At 35.4% G+C, this 16,755-nt stretch overlaps 1 protein-coding gene across 3 annotated transcripts in view; it reads right to left on the reverse strand.

The window, feature by feature from the left end:
* Nucleotides 1-16,755, reverse strand: part of Tmprss15 (transmembrane serine protease 15) — a 115,688-nt gene that overhangs the window by 31,229 nt on the left and 67,704 nt on the right. For all 3 annotated transcript variants that reach the window (XM_085832245.1, XM_021185182.2, XM_021185181.2), the window contains 5 exons: nucleotides 14,559-14,648; nucleotides 11,659-11,784; nucleotides 10,080-10,220; nucleotides 2,783-2,893; nucleotides 715-847 (listed from right to left, as the gene is read on the reverse strand). In XM_085832245.1, the coding sequence (XP_085688371.1) occupies nucleotides 715-847; nucleotides 2,783-2,893; nucleotides 10,080-10,220; nucleotides 11,659-11,784; nucleotides 14,559-14,648 (601 nt within the window). The remainder of the gene's footprint in view (nucleotides 1-714; nucleotides 848-2,782; nucleotides 2,894-10,079; nucleotides 10,221-11,658; nucleotides 11,785-14,558; nucleotides 14,649-16,755) is intronic.

Here is a 16,755-nt window from a genome sequence, read left to right on the forward strand (position 1 = left end):
CTTCTTCTTCTTTTTTTTTTTTTTCTTTTCAGGATGAATTAGTGATTATTTTCCCTGTTTATTTTTTGGTAACAAACGTTTTCTAAATTTATATTATAAAATTCAGATAGACCAAATTGTCAGTCTCTTAAAAGAGATCTCAATAGTGATCCAGTGAAATGAGTCCTTGTATAACAGCTTCTGTCATTAACTCTTGATTTAACTGTGTTGGACACCCAGTACCCATATGGGAGAAGAAGAGAACGAACTCAAAAAGTTGACCTCAGAGGGTTTATTTATTTATTTATTTTATTTAGCATGTACTGAGGTGACTGTGTTTTTTGTCCTCAAGTTCACTATATGGTTTATTGCATTCATTTCTCTGAGATATATCCAACTTGGTCATAGAGGATAATCCTTTCAATGCATGTCCGTATTTGATTTGCACGTATATCATTTAGCACTTTTGAATCTGTGATCTATATTAGTTATACTATCAAATAAAATATAATTCCAAATACCAAAATACCAAATACCAAAACTTTGAAGTCCTCTGTTGTTCACATATGTACCCTGGCATGCATATACCCATATTTACTCTCTCTCTCTCTGTCTCTCTCTGTCTCTGTCTGTCTGTCTGTCTGTCTGTCTCTCTCTCTCTCACACACACACACACACACACATTACAAGCATTTTTAATAATGAAAAATAGGGCAGCAGATTATAATCACTTACCCTAGTCCCAGAAGATTACAAACTTCATTTGAAATTTGTGTGGTCCAGTTCTCAGCACAAGCTACATGCCATATGCTATGTATATTGAACTGTACCAACCCAATGTTGCTTCTTGTGCCATTGAGAAAACGCACTAAAAATGCAGAGAATAGGATGGTGGTTACAAGAAACAAGTGAGTGGGAGCCATGTGGTCAAAGAGAAAATAATTTATCTATACTGGAGGAAAGAAGTTTTTTTGTGACCAAGTATACAGTACAAATATATTGAGTATCTACTCTTTTTTTTTAATATTTTTATTACATATTTTCCTCAATTACATTTCCAATACTATCCCAAAAGTCCCCCATAGCACCCCCCACTTCCCTACCCACCCATTCCCATTCTTTTGGCCCTGGCATTCCCCTATATTGGGGCATATAAAGTTTGCAAGTCCAATGGGCCTCTCTTTCCATTGATGGCCAACTAGGCCATCTTTCGATACATATGCAGCTAGAGACAAGAGCTCCAGGGTTCTGGTTAGTACATCATGTTGTTCCAACAATAGGGTTGCAGATCCCTTTAGCTCCTTGGGTACTTTCTCTAGCTCTTAAATTGCTAAAATAATAAACAAATAAATTTTAAACTACCTCATCACAAAAAAACCTATTAAGCACTTGAAGTGCTGCTTTTATTGATTAGTTAGGTTTTGTTCATTTCACATTGTATGCATAATGCAAAATGCCACTTTGCATCCCATAAAGTTATACCTATAATTTTAAAATTTCAACAAAATTTGTAAAATACCAATAAGTGCATAGAGATTCATTTAGCATATTGGATTATACACAGGGTCATCTTGGTTAATTTCATTGGGGATTGGTGGCCTTAAGGAAAAAGTGCTCATACTTAACAGTTGGATTAGTGATTGATTGTAATTTTTGAAGAGTATCTTAGAAGATATAAATTGATAAATCCAAACTGAGTTGCTATTATATTACTTTGTCATTTTCTATGAGTATAAATTGAAAAGAAGCAAAATGTTCAAGTTTATTTCCCAGCAAATGATCAAAAATAAAGTTGTATATTTTGTTACTTAAGTTGTTAAAATTTATTTATGAAAAGTGATGCTTATAAACTTGTAAACTAGAAGAGGGAGAGAAAATGAAATTCAGGAGAAAACTCATGTGTTTAGTGGTGCCTTTTCAGAAACCATATTTTTATTCTCTGTATTTGCTTTGTTTTCTCTATTCTTCCTATTATCTTATAAACATTCTGTAGAGAATATTTGGCTTATTATGCCCAGGAAGGGGTTCAACCTAAGTTTGTTTTCAAGGAAAGAAATTCTCAGCAATGGAACTCTGACCTACAAACTCCATGCTGTTCTTGTTTTTACTTTATTCTTTCAGTAAAAGACTTTGATATTGAATTAAACAGATGGTGATTCAAAAACCATTCTTAGCTCTTGTGAGGCATGTGATCTCTGACAGATGGATAACTTCTTTCAACTCAGTTTTTTTCAGTGCTAAATCAAGGTAGTTATTGATATCGAACTCTTTCATGACACATTTATATTGCAAAACACATACAATATGTAATAATTTTTAGAAATAAAATTAAAATAATATATGATAAAATAATACATTATTCATATAACTATTGCAACCTGAAATGAGGGCTTGGCCCAAAACCAATCAAATAAAACACTTAAGAACTAAAAATATAAAGATAAGTCAGTTATAATATGCAGTCAGATGCTCCTTCTGAAGGCAATAAGCAAAATAGAATAGCCAAAGGGCCAGGTACTAAGGTGCCTGGCTTGCTTTTATTTGTCTTTTATATTTATGTTTTCTGAAAGAATCTTTTTTGTCCTAGACTTACAGTTTTATAACATGTAACCAAGTAACATAAACAAACCAGAGGTCTATATATTAGTTTTACTGCAAACCAAAATGTTTTTGAAGCTCCTATCAGGAGAGCAGTTCACATTCCTCAACATTGCAATGAAACAATATGTGTTCTTCCTTTCATGTTGGAGATTCTAAAATCAAAATTAATGCACACAAGCATGTTCATGAGAATAAGACATACCACAGTTTGCTTCATCTGAGCCATCACTACAGTGTGGGTAGCTATCACAGAGATTCCCCATAGGAATGCAGTTTCCATCTTTGCACCGAAATTTATCATCTTGGCAGGGCTCTGTTTATTATATAGAGCAAAACAAACAGACAAACAAACCACACTTTGAAGGTTTATGAATATGCATTCCATTTATGGACATTTAATTATCAGACATTTGATTTAGTGCTTAAAGAAGCTTCGATGTTGATATACTCCAAAATTTCTTACCCAGATTGCTTCAGAAACAGCACTAACGGTATACACATAGATTGAATGAATATAGATTAAACCTTGGCCATTTTTTTTTGAAAAACTGCATCAGGGAAAGTTCTAAGAAGTAACTGAGATTATTCTTAAAATGACCTGACCCTATAGATCTCAAACATGACTGGGAGATACCTCCCTCAAGACACTTATCATCGAGACTTAGAAAGAAGGGCTATATGACAAGAGGAGCCCTGTTCAGATCACTTATAATGTCCATACTCTGTGACTGCACAGCTGTTTATGGAGACACTTAACGCCTCATGCTCTGTGGTACAATGACAATCTGGAAGCAAAAACAAAACCCTTTGATAACAAGACGACTCTGGAGACCTCTACTTTGAAAACAAGTAGAAAATATAAATTAAAATCAAAATTGTATCATTATATCAAACTTGGATTGATTTCACTAAGTCACAACTTATATTAGAAGGATATCAGGAATAAAAGGAAGAACTACTTCCATGGAAAAAGTTACTCAAAATTAACTATTCATTTGGCATATGTGTGAATGTGTGTGTGTGTGCGTGTGTGTGTGTGTGTGTGTGTTGTGCACACATATGATACAGTGTCACTAATCAGAAATACATATAAAACAAGGATAGGTTTTGACATTTGAAAAAAGTTATGAAAAGTATAGATAATATGCCTGGGTTTTCTCTAGAAACAATTGTTCTGTGTTGGCTAATCTGACAATATTTAAGGAAGGTGGGGTTTTAAAAATTATTAAAATTCATACAGATATAAAACACCAATCTATCTCTCTCTTTCACTTTTTCTATCATTATTTTCTTTCCCTACAAGTTTTTTTTCCTCATGGGCATCACTTATTGGATGCAAATCCAGCCAGAACCAACATGGTTGGTTACTCCCATGCTGTTTGTGCCATTACTGTGTTTGTATGTCTTGCCAGACCAGTTATTATTGTAGCTCTCAGGGTTTATTTATAACAACCAAAGGTGGTGGTGGTCCTTGTTGGAAATCATTTCACCTAGGAATATAAGTTTTAGAGTCAAATCTGACAAAAGTATTAAATATTGTACATTTTTAATGAGAGATTTTAAACTATTCTTTGAGGTTTCATACATGTTTGATTACGCTCTCTAAGCCTCTAACGTTGATACACTCTCTTCCCTTTCCTACCCAATTTTGTGTCTTTTTTAATCATTCAAGACTGATTATGTACAAACATTAATCTTTCTGAGATTATTGGATCATGAGGAACTTTTTAGGAGCCACATTCCTAAAGAAAAATGACTCTCCTTCATTTAGTAGTCATCAACTTTCAATAACACAGAAGATAAAGAGAATGGGTCACAAGAGACAGGTCCATCCATGGTAGATTATTGACTTGCTTTTTCTTGAGTACTTCTTCTGCCATAGTATTGAGAATGTGACTGCAAGTCCTCATCCTAAATTCCCCCGAAGTTTCAAGAATATAACCGAAGAGGGGATGTGAAGATTGCAAGAGATGAGAAGGCAAAGAAGTCCCATGAAATGCTGTCTTCTTGAATGACATATCTGTAGCACTCACAAATTCATAGCAGCTGTGATCACTTGAACAAGATCTACTCAAGAACAAGTCAACAATCTAGCATGGATGTAGGAGGCTCTCTCGTCCCATTATCTTTACCTGGGGTGCCTTTGGAGGTAGATAGTTACTAAAGGAAGGAGATCCACTTTGGGGGGGGGGGATGTGGTCTCTAGAAGGTTATCAATGATCTACTAGATGACCCCACACTCATTATTAATTGGTAATATTAATTGGACTGAGAAGGATGAAACCCAATGGATCTCTGTAATTGCTACAAAGGCAGAGAAACTAAGTTTGAACCTAGGGATCCACCTGGTGGAAGAGGAGAATGCGCTCCTACGATCATCACTCTCTGATTTTGGCTTTAGTGCCAATAAACAGATGTCCACACATACACACGCAGTCACTAAGCAAATGTAAAAAAAAAAAAAAAACAACATGAAATTTAAAAAGCAGAGGGTATAATGTTGAGAGGGGGAATTGGAACATGAGGGTGGATATAATAAAATATATGATATACATGTATGTGAGTCTCAAAATGTAAATTGTTATTTTAAATACTCTCTCTCTCTCTCTCTCACTCTCTCTCTCTCGTCCTAACATTGAGCTCTAAAACATGTCTGTCTGTTAAATCAACACTCATATCCTTCACTCTGGTTCTACCACTTTTCTCTTCAAATACATAGATAAGCAGGGGATATATCTAACCATCAAATAACTAGATAAGCAGGGGCTATATCTAACCATCAAATACCCAGATGAGCAGGGGATATATCTAACCATCAAATAACGAGATAAGCAGGGGATATATCTAACCATCAAATACCTAGATAATCAGGGGATATATCTAACCATCCAATCTTGGTAACAGAAAATAATAACTGGGGGATGTTTGTCTATTTTAAGCTTTAAAATATCCTATCATTTACCCGAAATCTAATTTGCCTTAATGAAGGTATTTTTAGGAGGTTATGACTGGCATTTTCTCCAAATTTTTATAACAGGAGAAAAGTAGGTTATATATCTCAAAACATAATTTTATTAGGGAGGTTCTAGTAAATGCAATTATCAATTTGTTTCACAAACACATATTTTAAAACAGATTACTGAGATGACAAATGACCCTGAATGATTATATATATATATATATATATATATATATATATATATTACAATGAATCATGAGTATTTTTAGTGAGAAAATTTATTTTTCTTCTGGGTGTTATCATTTCTTTAACTTACATTTTGAATAAAGAAAATCTTAAAAGTAAATGCACACATGTAAATATACATTCTACAACAATATGTATGTCAGCATATGTTAATTTTTATACGGTAACAGATTAATTTTGGATCATAATCAAATATTTTAATATACTCTATGTTAGTCATTACCAGTTACTATTAAATTACTTTTCATGTTTTTCATAATGATTTTATAATCATTATGTTAAATGAATGTACAATGACAGTACTTATTTATAGATATATTTATTGATAATTTTGCTTTTATTATTATAGTCGAGCTATATTCAGTTGGAAAGGCATATTTTATTTAAAATAAATATAAATAAAAATAAAATTTGAATATAAACATGCACCATGTCCCTGTCTAAAATAGTGTAATTTACTGTCCATCTATACTCAAAGCTGTTAGGATTATACCTGGAAGTCCAGAAAAGATAACTAGTTTAGATGTTAGAATATATTAGATAAACAATTTCCAAATGGAGAAAAATGGTATATTGTTGCTGAAGTGAATAGGAATTATAAAATATGAGAGGAGGTATAAATAGGCTATTTAAAGCTTTCCATATATATCTAAACTTGATTTTCATTTTTGGAACATACATTATTTCAGGTCATTAGGAAGCCTTTGATACAACAATTTACTCTCTAGAGTCTGAAATCTTACCTCAGATAGTTTTATGCCCATGGTGAGAGAGAAAAATGTAATATTATTCAGACCTGAATTTCCCCATCTTCTCTTTATGAAGTCTCTATAGCTCTGCTTCATTTAGACACCATATGCTTGCTTTTTAAAAAAGGCACTGAATTGATTCCTAAGGCACACAGCACACAAAACTGGGGAGGGCCCAGGAGCCCTGATTGTAGTCAGCTGCCATTTGTAAGTTTCCTGTATGCTCTACTGAATCCCACCTGAAGACGGCTCGGATCAGAAACAGGCAACTGGTGCGCATCCACAAGCAACTTACCATAATTAATATCTACTGTGAATCCTCAAGTTCATCATGAATGGAAATGATGAGAGGATAAATACAATAAAATATGCCTCATAACTCTAATAGAAAATGTTCAAGGATCCCTAATATATGTCAGAAGACAAGGAAAGTCTTCATAAACACTGGAAACAGTTTATTACATAATTTTCACATAATTTTTTCTAAAATTATTGTCAAAGCAGAACATCAATAGAAGGGAGTATGTGTACCCCATCTCACTGTACATTGCTGGTTTGATTATCTTTTATTGCCAAGTCTCTGTTTCGCTGTTTTTCAGGCTTCTGTTATTAAAAAAACAATTAAACAAAACAACAACAAAAACAAGCTTGACAGACAATGCTGGGGACAACTGTGTCACTGTGAGGAAGTCAGGGAACTGTCTTCTGGGTCCAGCGGGAATGGCAGCTGTGCACAATAGTCATGTCTGATGTTCTCTCATCTTCAATTAAAAAGATTCTTCTTCTTTTTTTTAATGTATCACATTTTTATTAGATATTTTCTTTACTTTCATTTGAAATGTTATCCCTTTTCCACATTTCCTCTCCGAAAGCCTCCTATCCCCTCCTGATCACCAACCCACCCTCTCCCTCTTCCTGGCCCTGGCATTCCCCTACACTGGGGCATAGAGCCTTACAGGACCAAGGGCCTCGCTTCCCATTGATGATCGACTAGGCTATCCTGTGCTACATATGCAGCTAGATCCATGAGTCCCACCATGTGTTTTCTTTGGTTGGTGGTTTCGTCCCAGGAAGCTCTGGGGGTACTGGTTAATTCATATTGTTGTTCCTCCTATGGGGCTGCAAACCCCTTCAACTCCTTGAGTCCTTTCTCTAGCTCCTTCATTGCGGACCCTGTGCTCCATCCAATGGATGGCTGTGAGTATCCACTTCTGTATTTTTCAGGCACCAGCAGAGCCTCTCAGGAGACAGGCTCCTGCCAGCAAGCTGTTGTTGGCATCCACAATAGTGTCTGGGTTTGGTGGTTGTATATGGTAGATGCTCTGACCAAAATGTTGGTCCAGAGCCAACCAAATGCAAAGATGCCCTTCACAGAAAACAGCATAGGCTCTGTATTGATTTCATTAAAGTATATGATTTTGGCAACTTTCTCAGAGACATTTTTCAAAATACTCAACACACTCTTTTTTTTTTTCTTCAGAGTATGAATTATATAGAAGCAATAACAAATAATTTTGTTGGAAGAGATGCATTTGTTCTTGATTTTGATAGTCTCTAGTATTTCAGTTATTTTTTCATCAATTGCCATTTGTGTCTATAAGTTAGGATTGTAAGACCTATTTATTGCTTTTATAAACTTTGTTTTGAGGTCCATTGATGTCTTTATATATGAAAGAATGTTCTACATTTATTTCAATTGCTTAGGTTTGTAGCAAATCCACTGTTTGGTGTATAGACACCTAAACTACTTCAATTGGAATTATTTTTATTTCCATTTTTAAAATGCACATAATTATTTTATGAAAACTTCTTTTCATGAAAAAGCTCTTGAAAACTTACCAAGAAGTCTATCCCTCTGGCACGATAAGCACCTTTACGTATTAGCTGTTTTCCTTTTCCATTATATGGTGTGCTGCATAGCTTAGCATGTACCCATACTGGATACATGCACACATCTATCCTGCATCAAATAAACATAATAATGCTCTCCTCCTTAGCATGTAGACAGTTACTGAAGTCTCATAAGAAACAGGTAATACTGGTATCTGAGCATTTTTTCATTGTACAGTATTTTTTAAACCTAAAATATCATTATTTTAAATTTTCATTAATATAATTGATTCAGTAATTCATGTGCTTGAAGATACATATTTCATTTGTGAATATTATTCATTGTGAAACTTAAATGAATTATTCTCTGTTAAGTAGAGGTGGCTATACTATTGATACTTTCTAATTTATTTTTATTTTACAAAACACAGTAGATGTCAGGATTTTCCAGTTCATTTTCATCAGTCCTAGAAAGAGTGTTATTTTTCCCTATGAGGTTTTCTTTTTTTCTTTTATATGGTGTGATCTTTATGTATTTTTTATTGGATATTTTATTTACATTTCAAATGCTACCCCCTTTTCCAGTCCCGCACCCCTCCCCTTAAATCCCCTATCAGATCCCACCTTCTCCTGCTTCTATGAGGGAGTTTCCCTACCTACCCACCCACTTCTGACTTCCTGTCCTGACATTCCCCTACACTGGGGTATGGAGCCTTCACAGGACCAAGGGCCTCTCCTCCTACTGAAAAAGGCCATCCTCGGCTACATATGCAGCTGGAGCCATGAGTCCTTCCATGTGTACTCTTTGGTTGGTGTTTTAGTCCTTAGGAGCTCTGGGAGTGGGGCTGGAGTCTGGTTGGTTGTTATTGTTGTTTCTCCTATGGGGCTGCAAACCCCTTCAGCTCCTTGGGTACTTTCTCTAGCTCCTTCATTGGGGACCCTGGGCTCAGTCCAACGGATGGCTGGGAGAATCTGCTTCTCTGTTTGTATTTTCTGAATTTGAAGTAGTGTCTTCTTCTTCTTCTTCTTCTTCTTCTTCTTCTTCTTCTTCTTCTTCTTCTTCTTCTTCTTCTTCTCCTTCTCCTTCTCCTTCTCCTTCTCCTTCTCCTTCTCCTTCTTTCTCCTCCTCCTCCTCCTCCTCCTCCTCCTCCTTCTCCTTCTCCTTCTTTCTCCTCCTCCTCCTCCTCCTCCTCCTCCTCCTCCTCCTCCTCCTTCTCCTTCTTTCTCCTCCTCCTCCTCCTCCTCCTCCTCCTCCTCCTCCTCCTTCTCCTTCTCCTTCTCCTTCCTTCATTTACTGACTCCCAGCCTTTCCCTTGCATTGATATATTAATTGGGTGTCATTTGCATCCCAGCAGTTCAGGGCTAATCTCTCTCTTCCTCTCTTAACAAGGTCTGGGCAAATGGAAAATCCCTTCCTCACTAAGCCAATTACTTTGAACTTTATGGTAAAATATAACTTTGGTGAATAGAAGTCATGGAGTTTTCTAAGGAGGTGTTAATGATATACCAAAAAAAAAATGTCGTGTACTCCTGCTGTGACAAAACTCAGGTAACCATTATATTGATAGAGAGGAGGGAGAAAAACGACAATATGCTGAGGAAAAAAAAATAGCATCTCAGAATGAAACAGTTACATTGTGACTTGGGCTTGAAGTGGGATGTGTTTCCTTGTTTTCTTCCCATCCACACACTCTAAGGAGGTGGGCATTCCTTACCTGGAATCCCCAAGTAATAGCCGGAAGTGAAATTTGCTTTGAAGCCCTTGCGTCTGGTTTCCATGTTTGTGCTGAAAATCACAGTCATCCTATTGGTGGTAGAGAACAAGTCCTTCACAGGGCCAGGTCCTGTGTACACAGCTGCAGCAAAGAGAAAGGGGACTGTAAGTTCTCAAGGTAGGACTGCACACAGCACGGCTCACCTGAAGCATATGCATAGTCTTATAGTTTAGATGCAAATTCTTAACTGCCTTCTCTATGAGAAGCAGAAAAACAATTCCAGAACAAAACAATTTCTATCTACAAGTTATAGTATAATTTAGATATCCTTGTGGGATTTTCTTTCTTTGTATTTGTGTGAATATTAAGAAGTAAAATTAAAAAAATAAGAAAAATAATAAACTGTAATTTTCCTTGATCTTATAAGCAGTGTTTTTATTAAGGAACACAATTTAGCCTGAAACAACAATACCAATGAAAAACAATAACAAAAACCCTTGGAAATGGATACAAAGATCCAGATGAAATGTTCCCCAAGTCTTGCTAGTCCCATAGGATTTCATTGCTGATTTACTCTGTGTGATGCTCTGACCATCCACTCCAGAAAGCTGTGATCTGGAACTCTTTGGGGTTTTCCTGACATATCTGGGGAATCCTCACTATTATCCTGGTCCTTCAGAGGGTAGAGACACAAGGTGAGTCTTCTTTTATTTGTTATACTTTTTATGTAACAGTATCCTGATTTAAAGAACCTCGGGTAGATTTTATAGTTAAAGATGAACATGAGTTACAAGAAGAGCTAGATAAGACCCATTTTGTGGTGAAGCATAAACACCTAAGGATCTTTGTAATTTAATGTGTAGCTTACTTACCAAACATACTTCTTTCTTAATGAATGTCTAAATAATACAATGTAATCATATGCTTGACTAATAATCTTTAAATGTGCTAGCATATATTTTATCATTCAGACACAAATATTTCTCATGTGTAGTTAGAAAGTAATAATCAATAACAGAGAAAAATAAACATTAGTTACTTGAAACATTGTCAGCTGTTGAGAAGAAGAGGATGGCATGGACAATAATAAAACGGTGACAAAATACAGAATAAGATGACTTAAAGTACTTATTAGGAACAGTGTTTGGATATGTTAGGGCCAAGGGAAATCTGGTTTAATAACTATTTTTGAATACCTGTTGTACATGTATTTCATAAAACTACATAGTGAGATATACATGGTGCATTTATAGTTAATTATTACCAACTTTTCATACCTGTGAAGCCAATATATCAATCCTGATTAGCAAAGAATGTTCTAGAAGAGTGTAATCTTGTCAGTATTGCAAACATGTCCCAGTGCATCCTGGGAAAACTTGGCAGAAGGGAAATCATTACCAGAATACATTGTTTGAAAAAAATTTTTTTCAACAGAATGAAAAATCTTTAACATGTTACCTTGCCGTTATATTTTTGTTTTGTCAACTGTAAAGTACTCCCATCTGCTTCAGTGTGCTGTCTCTGTAAGTCAAGTATCTTGAGCTACACAACTTTCAGAGGTTTGAAATTTCAGACTTACCTAAGAGTAGGGAGTCAAATTCTCCCCCATCTCTAACTTCAACCACATCATTGATGTTTTCTAAATCAAATTCTTGAAAATGAAGTTGAATATTTTTCCCTCTCTGTGCATTTAAATTCCATATACCTTGAAGACAATAAATAATGACAATTAATTTACAATGTATATGGTTGTATTTTTGTTTATTTTCATTGTTTGTGCATTTGTGTATGTGTGTATATGTCTGTGTGCCTGTGTGCATGTTTTTGGTGTATGTGTGTGTGTGTGTGTGTGTGTATGTGTGTGACTGGGATGATCTTTCTAGAGTGCACATAGGACGACTTACTGAAGTAGTTCTCTTTGTCTACCATTGAGGTTCCCAGAATCAGACAGACGGCATCATGTTTATTGGCAAGAAAAAAAATCTTTACCTGATAAGCTGCAGAGCCAGGCTCAGTTCACCTAATTTTCCATAATCCAATAAGCAAACTCTGATATTTATATGAAAGCGTCTCGATTCATTAAAATAAATTGCAAGCTGTTACTTTTTTTTAAAATCACCTGTCTCAGTAAATATCCCCTTTTAAAAATTCATTTCTGAGTGGTTTAGCATTCAGATTCTCTGCTGTACTATCCCTCCTACACTCTGAGTATTCTCACTCACACTTCAAGAATCAACCTCTGTCTGTAGAGTAGTGACCGCTCCAGGTATTTGCATTATGCACTTCATTTGATGAAAAGATAGGTAGACCTTCATACTGTATATGGAACACATACACACACACACACACACACACACACACACACACACAGAGGAGTGTATATTTGGAATACTCATGGGTCTTCTTTTCATCTTAGAAAATGGTAGCATCATTTGATGTCTCACCTTATGTTGGCCCTCTCTCTCTCTCTCTCTATATATATATATATATATATATATATATATATATATATATATATGTGTGTGTGTGTGTGTGTGTGTGTGTGTTTGTGTGTGTGTGTGTTTGTGTGTGTGTGTGTGTGTATTGTATGTGATATATATCACATACAACTAACCTGAGAAACTTCAATCCTGCCTCCTATGCCCTTCACTCATTAATTCTCAGTGTTTCTTGCCTCATCGGAGCACAAGGTACTGACACGTCTTATGTCCTGATTGGATGCTGCTGATGCTCCCTCTCAGTCTCTAGCTAAGATAAATAGATAGAAGGATCTTCCTGAAATGCAAACGGACTCTACCATGCTTCTCATGCAAATTTCTGGAAATTTCCTCTTTTCTTTCGCATATAAAATTCGAGTCCCATAACACAGAGCAAATTTTTTTTCACATTACCAATTTTAACCAATTACAATTCATTGGTTTTCCTTAAAGTCTTCATTTCTTGGACTTATCTGTGAAGATCCCTTTCTCATCGCTCTAGAATGCCTTTCTTTTACTTGCATTTTAATAATATCTTGATCATTTGTAAGAAGAAGTATTCTTTCTCTGGGAGGAGCCTAAACACTTGGTTGTTCATTACCAAATAGCCTAAAAGCATATATAAGTAACATTTACTATTATATAATACAGGTTTATGTGTGTATATACATGTAAATATATGTATATATGTATACATGTGTATGTATCTATGATTTATGTATGTATATATACACACATATGTATATATGAATGTAATAATGACTCATATAAAAAGAATCCATGAATTTGAAGAAGAGTGAGAAGGGGTATATTCAAGTGATTGGAAGGAGGAAAGGAAAGGGGATACTATCATATAATCTCAAAAATAAAAGCAATAAAACTTCTCTTAGTTGGTTCAATGTTGTTTTAGATTTTTTTAAAAAAATCTTTCCTCTATGCAAAAGATATAATTATTGGTTGACTTTAGCATCAAGTGTGAAGTAGAAAAAACAATCTTTGCTTCTACTTTCAGTTCATGTTAAACCAATGTTTACCTCTGCCTATTCATTTATTCTGCTGGCCTCTGTTTGCCTTGATCTGCCTGCTCATGTCTGTGAAGAAGGCTCATATATTAAAATCCATTGTCGCTGTCATTGTTGGCACACTCACATCAGTGGCTCAGGACTGCATTTGAGTCCCAACTAGATATGGTCATGGAAAAATCATGGATGTTTTTCAGTCCATTCCCCTGGAATTATGATTTTTGTAAAGCAGAATAGAGAATCTGAATTTGTAATGCAGGCTGTGCAGTCTTCAGATAACTATAGTGAATGTGTCTAGGTAGCTACCCTGGCCCAGCAGTAGCTTTTACATATATTTTTGTAGGTTATTTTCTCTAAATTTAGGTGCTTCAATAGCCCCCTCTATTATTAGTTCATTTGTGCTGGGACTCTAACCATGTAACCCTAGCTATAGTCTTCATAGTCTAGTATGTGTTCTCTAAATGTGAAGATATTACACTAGCTGTTTTTAATCCTTTCCACTGGCCTTGTTCTATGTAGCTGTACATAATCTGGGGATTATATCAATGAGCTAGAAAATGGTAAGTGAGAAATACCTAAAGCATGGGTGACTGCACCAAGAGCATTACTTTTATTCTTTTATTCTGGAATTACAATTAAAAAATACATTTAAAGAATAATTGGGAATTTATTGAAATAATGTATGGTGGACACCATTATTTGTCTCCCTTTAAGTTATTAATGAAAAGTAGGTCATAAATTTGAATTTAAAAATCAGGGAAAGGTTTATTGGAGGCTTTGGAGGGAGAAAACCAAAGGAGAAAGTGATGTAATTATAATATTCTCAAACATTAAACACATCATTCAAGAAGTATTTGATAGTAGTAAACACATTAGTGCATTCATTTCGACAAATTCATAATCTACTTGGCTCTTTTCAGAGAGACCCACCCTTGCTATATACATTTTTCTTTTGGTAAACTGGGAAAGAGAATACTCACAGGAAGCTTGATTGGGATATTGGTCTGGAAAGTTCGGAGAACTGAAGGTTGAATTTGGCTCCCACAGTTCAAAAGGTCCTCCGCAGTCAGCTGAAAGGAATTAGGAAAGAGTTACTACAGCACCATTCCCATTCCACAGAGATTTCATTAGATGCCAGACATTGTACAATTACATTTCCTACAATGCCAGTTCTGACAGATACATTTTGCATACTGTATAAATTGTTGGGAGAAACAATGTCAGCACAACAATGCCAATCCTAGAAACGTTCTCAAAAATCTTTATATTTTTATTGAATTTAGAAGATTTTAAGAGAATATAATAGTGTTTAGGGCTTAATCAAGGGAAATATTTTGCAAAACAAAAGGGTGAAATTTTAGCTGCAGGAAAACATGGATATTTATATTAGAGCAAATCTCATCCCTGCCATCATTGTAGAAGGGCTTGTGCTGGTAAGTCACTGATCTTGCAATCTGGACTTTCCTATTATTTTAAAAATCCTTTATTCTTAAGATACTGGGTAGAAATGTTACTAAATGTTGAAACATTGGGTAGCTACGAAGGGGAGAATGACCCCTTTTCCTCCTGTTTAATAATTCTTCTGAGGCAAAGCATGCGGGGGTGAACACCTGTAATCCCAGGTCTAAGAACACGAAAGCAAGTGTATTTGAAATTTAAAGCCACCCTATGCTAAATGAGAGCCCGTATACAAAACCCCACAAATACAACAAAACAGCAAGTTTTAGTGTTCTTTTCTGGTTAGATTTGTAACTCAACATTTTACAAGAGTCAATTGGCATTTCCAGGCTTTAATTAAAATTTACTAGAAATTTATCTAGTTCTGACTAAATCTTCTAGTTCTGACTATAATTAGATTTGTTAAAATTCCAATACACTTAGCATATTTTATTTTATTTATTAGAAACAAATCTGAAACAGCTTACTAATCATTGACTATTTTAAGGACCCTGATTTTAATGCTTGTTACCATTGTTCTATTGAAAAATGATTTCCAAAATATTGGTAGCCTGATTTCATTATATCAAGTATTTTTTGCCTTTCAGTGAAGGTAAATGAAGTTAGATTTTTTTTTTTATGCTCAAGAAGTCAGAAATTGCATCAGAGGAGAGAGAGTTAACTTAATTAAGAAAAATATATTCACGCAAAGTCTTCACTCACACCTTTTTCTAATAACAGTTGTCCACCAGCCTTCTTTACCTAAACCACTTAAACTCTTTGTGAATGTGTGCATAGGCATGTGTTTGTATATGTGAGATTGTGTGTGCAGGTGTGCATGCATGCATGAGTATGCTTAGTTTTGTTTCTGTAGGTATTTTTGAACATGGATGAATGTGTGTGTGTGTATACTTGTGTGAGTTTGTACACGTGTTTGTGTGTGGTGTCTGTACATGTGCATGTGTGCATTTGTGTGCGTGAAAGTCTGTGTAAACATGTGTCATTGGATATGATTGTGTGTTTGTGTGTGAACCTGCTTCCTGGGTCCATCAAGTCTTTGGTAGGGGTGGAATGATAAGCTTCCTGCCCTTGGATCAGAGACAAAAAAGGGAATGGGCTTCCTGGAGTGTTGATGGCAGCTATAGGCATAAGACTTGTTTGTATAACAATGTACATAATTTTAGATTCCTCCTTCAAGGAGTGTCCTTCCAGTTAATGTTAATGGCTCCATGATAACCAGAGACAGCAAGATTTTTGAGTTAGGGAGTGTGGCTAATTTTTCAGTAAAACAGTAAATGCTGAGATCTTCAGAAGAGCCCTTAAAGCTATGGAAAAGTACTCTAAAAACCTGTGTTCAAAAATATATACAGAAATGGGTACAGAAAATGTGGTACATTTACACTGAAGTGCTACTCTGCAATTAAAAACAATGAATTCATGAAATTCTTAGGCAAATGGATGGAATTAGAAAATACCATCCTGAGTGAGGTAACCCAGTTACAAAAGAACACAACACACATGGTATGTACTCACCGATAAGTCCCAAAACTTGGAATACCCAAGATACAATTCACAGACCACGTGATGCTCAAGAAGAAGGAAGAACAAAGTGTGGATGCTTCAGTCTTTCTCAGGAGTGGGAAAAATGCTTATGGGAGCAAATATGGAGGCAAAGTGCAGAGCAAAGACGAAAGGAAAGACCATCCAGAGATTGCCCCACGTGGGGATCCATCCCATATA

This window comes from Mus caroli, unplaced genomic scaffold (assembly GCF_978045245.1).
Source record: "Mus caroli unplaced genomic scaffold, Mus_caroli_1 scaffold_17, whole genome shotgun sequence".
NCBI lineage: Eukaryota > Metazoa > Chordata > Mammalia > Rodentia > Muridae > Mus > Mus caroli.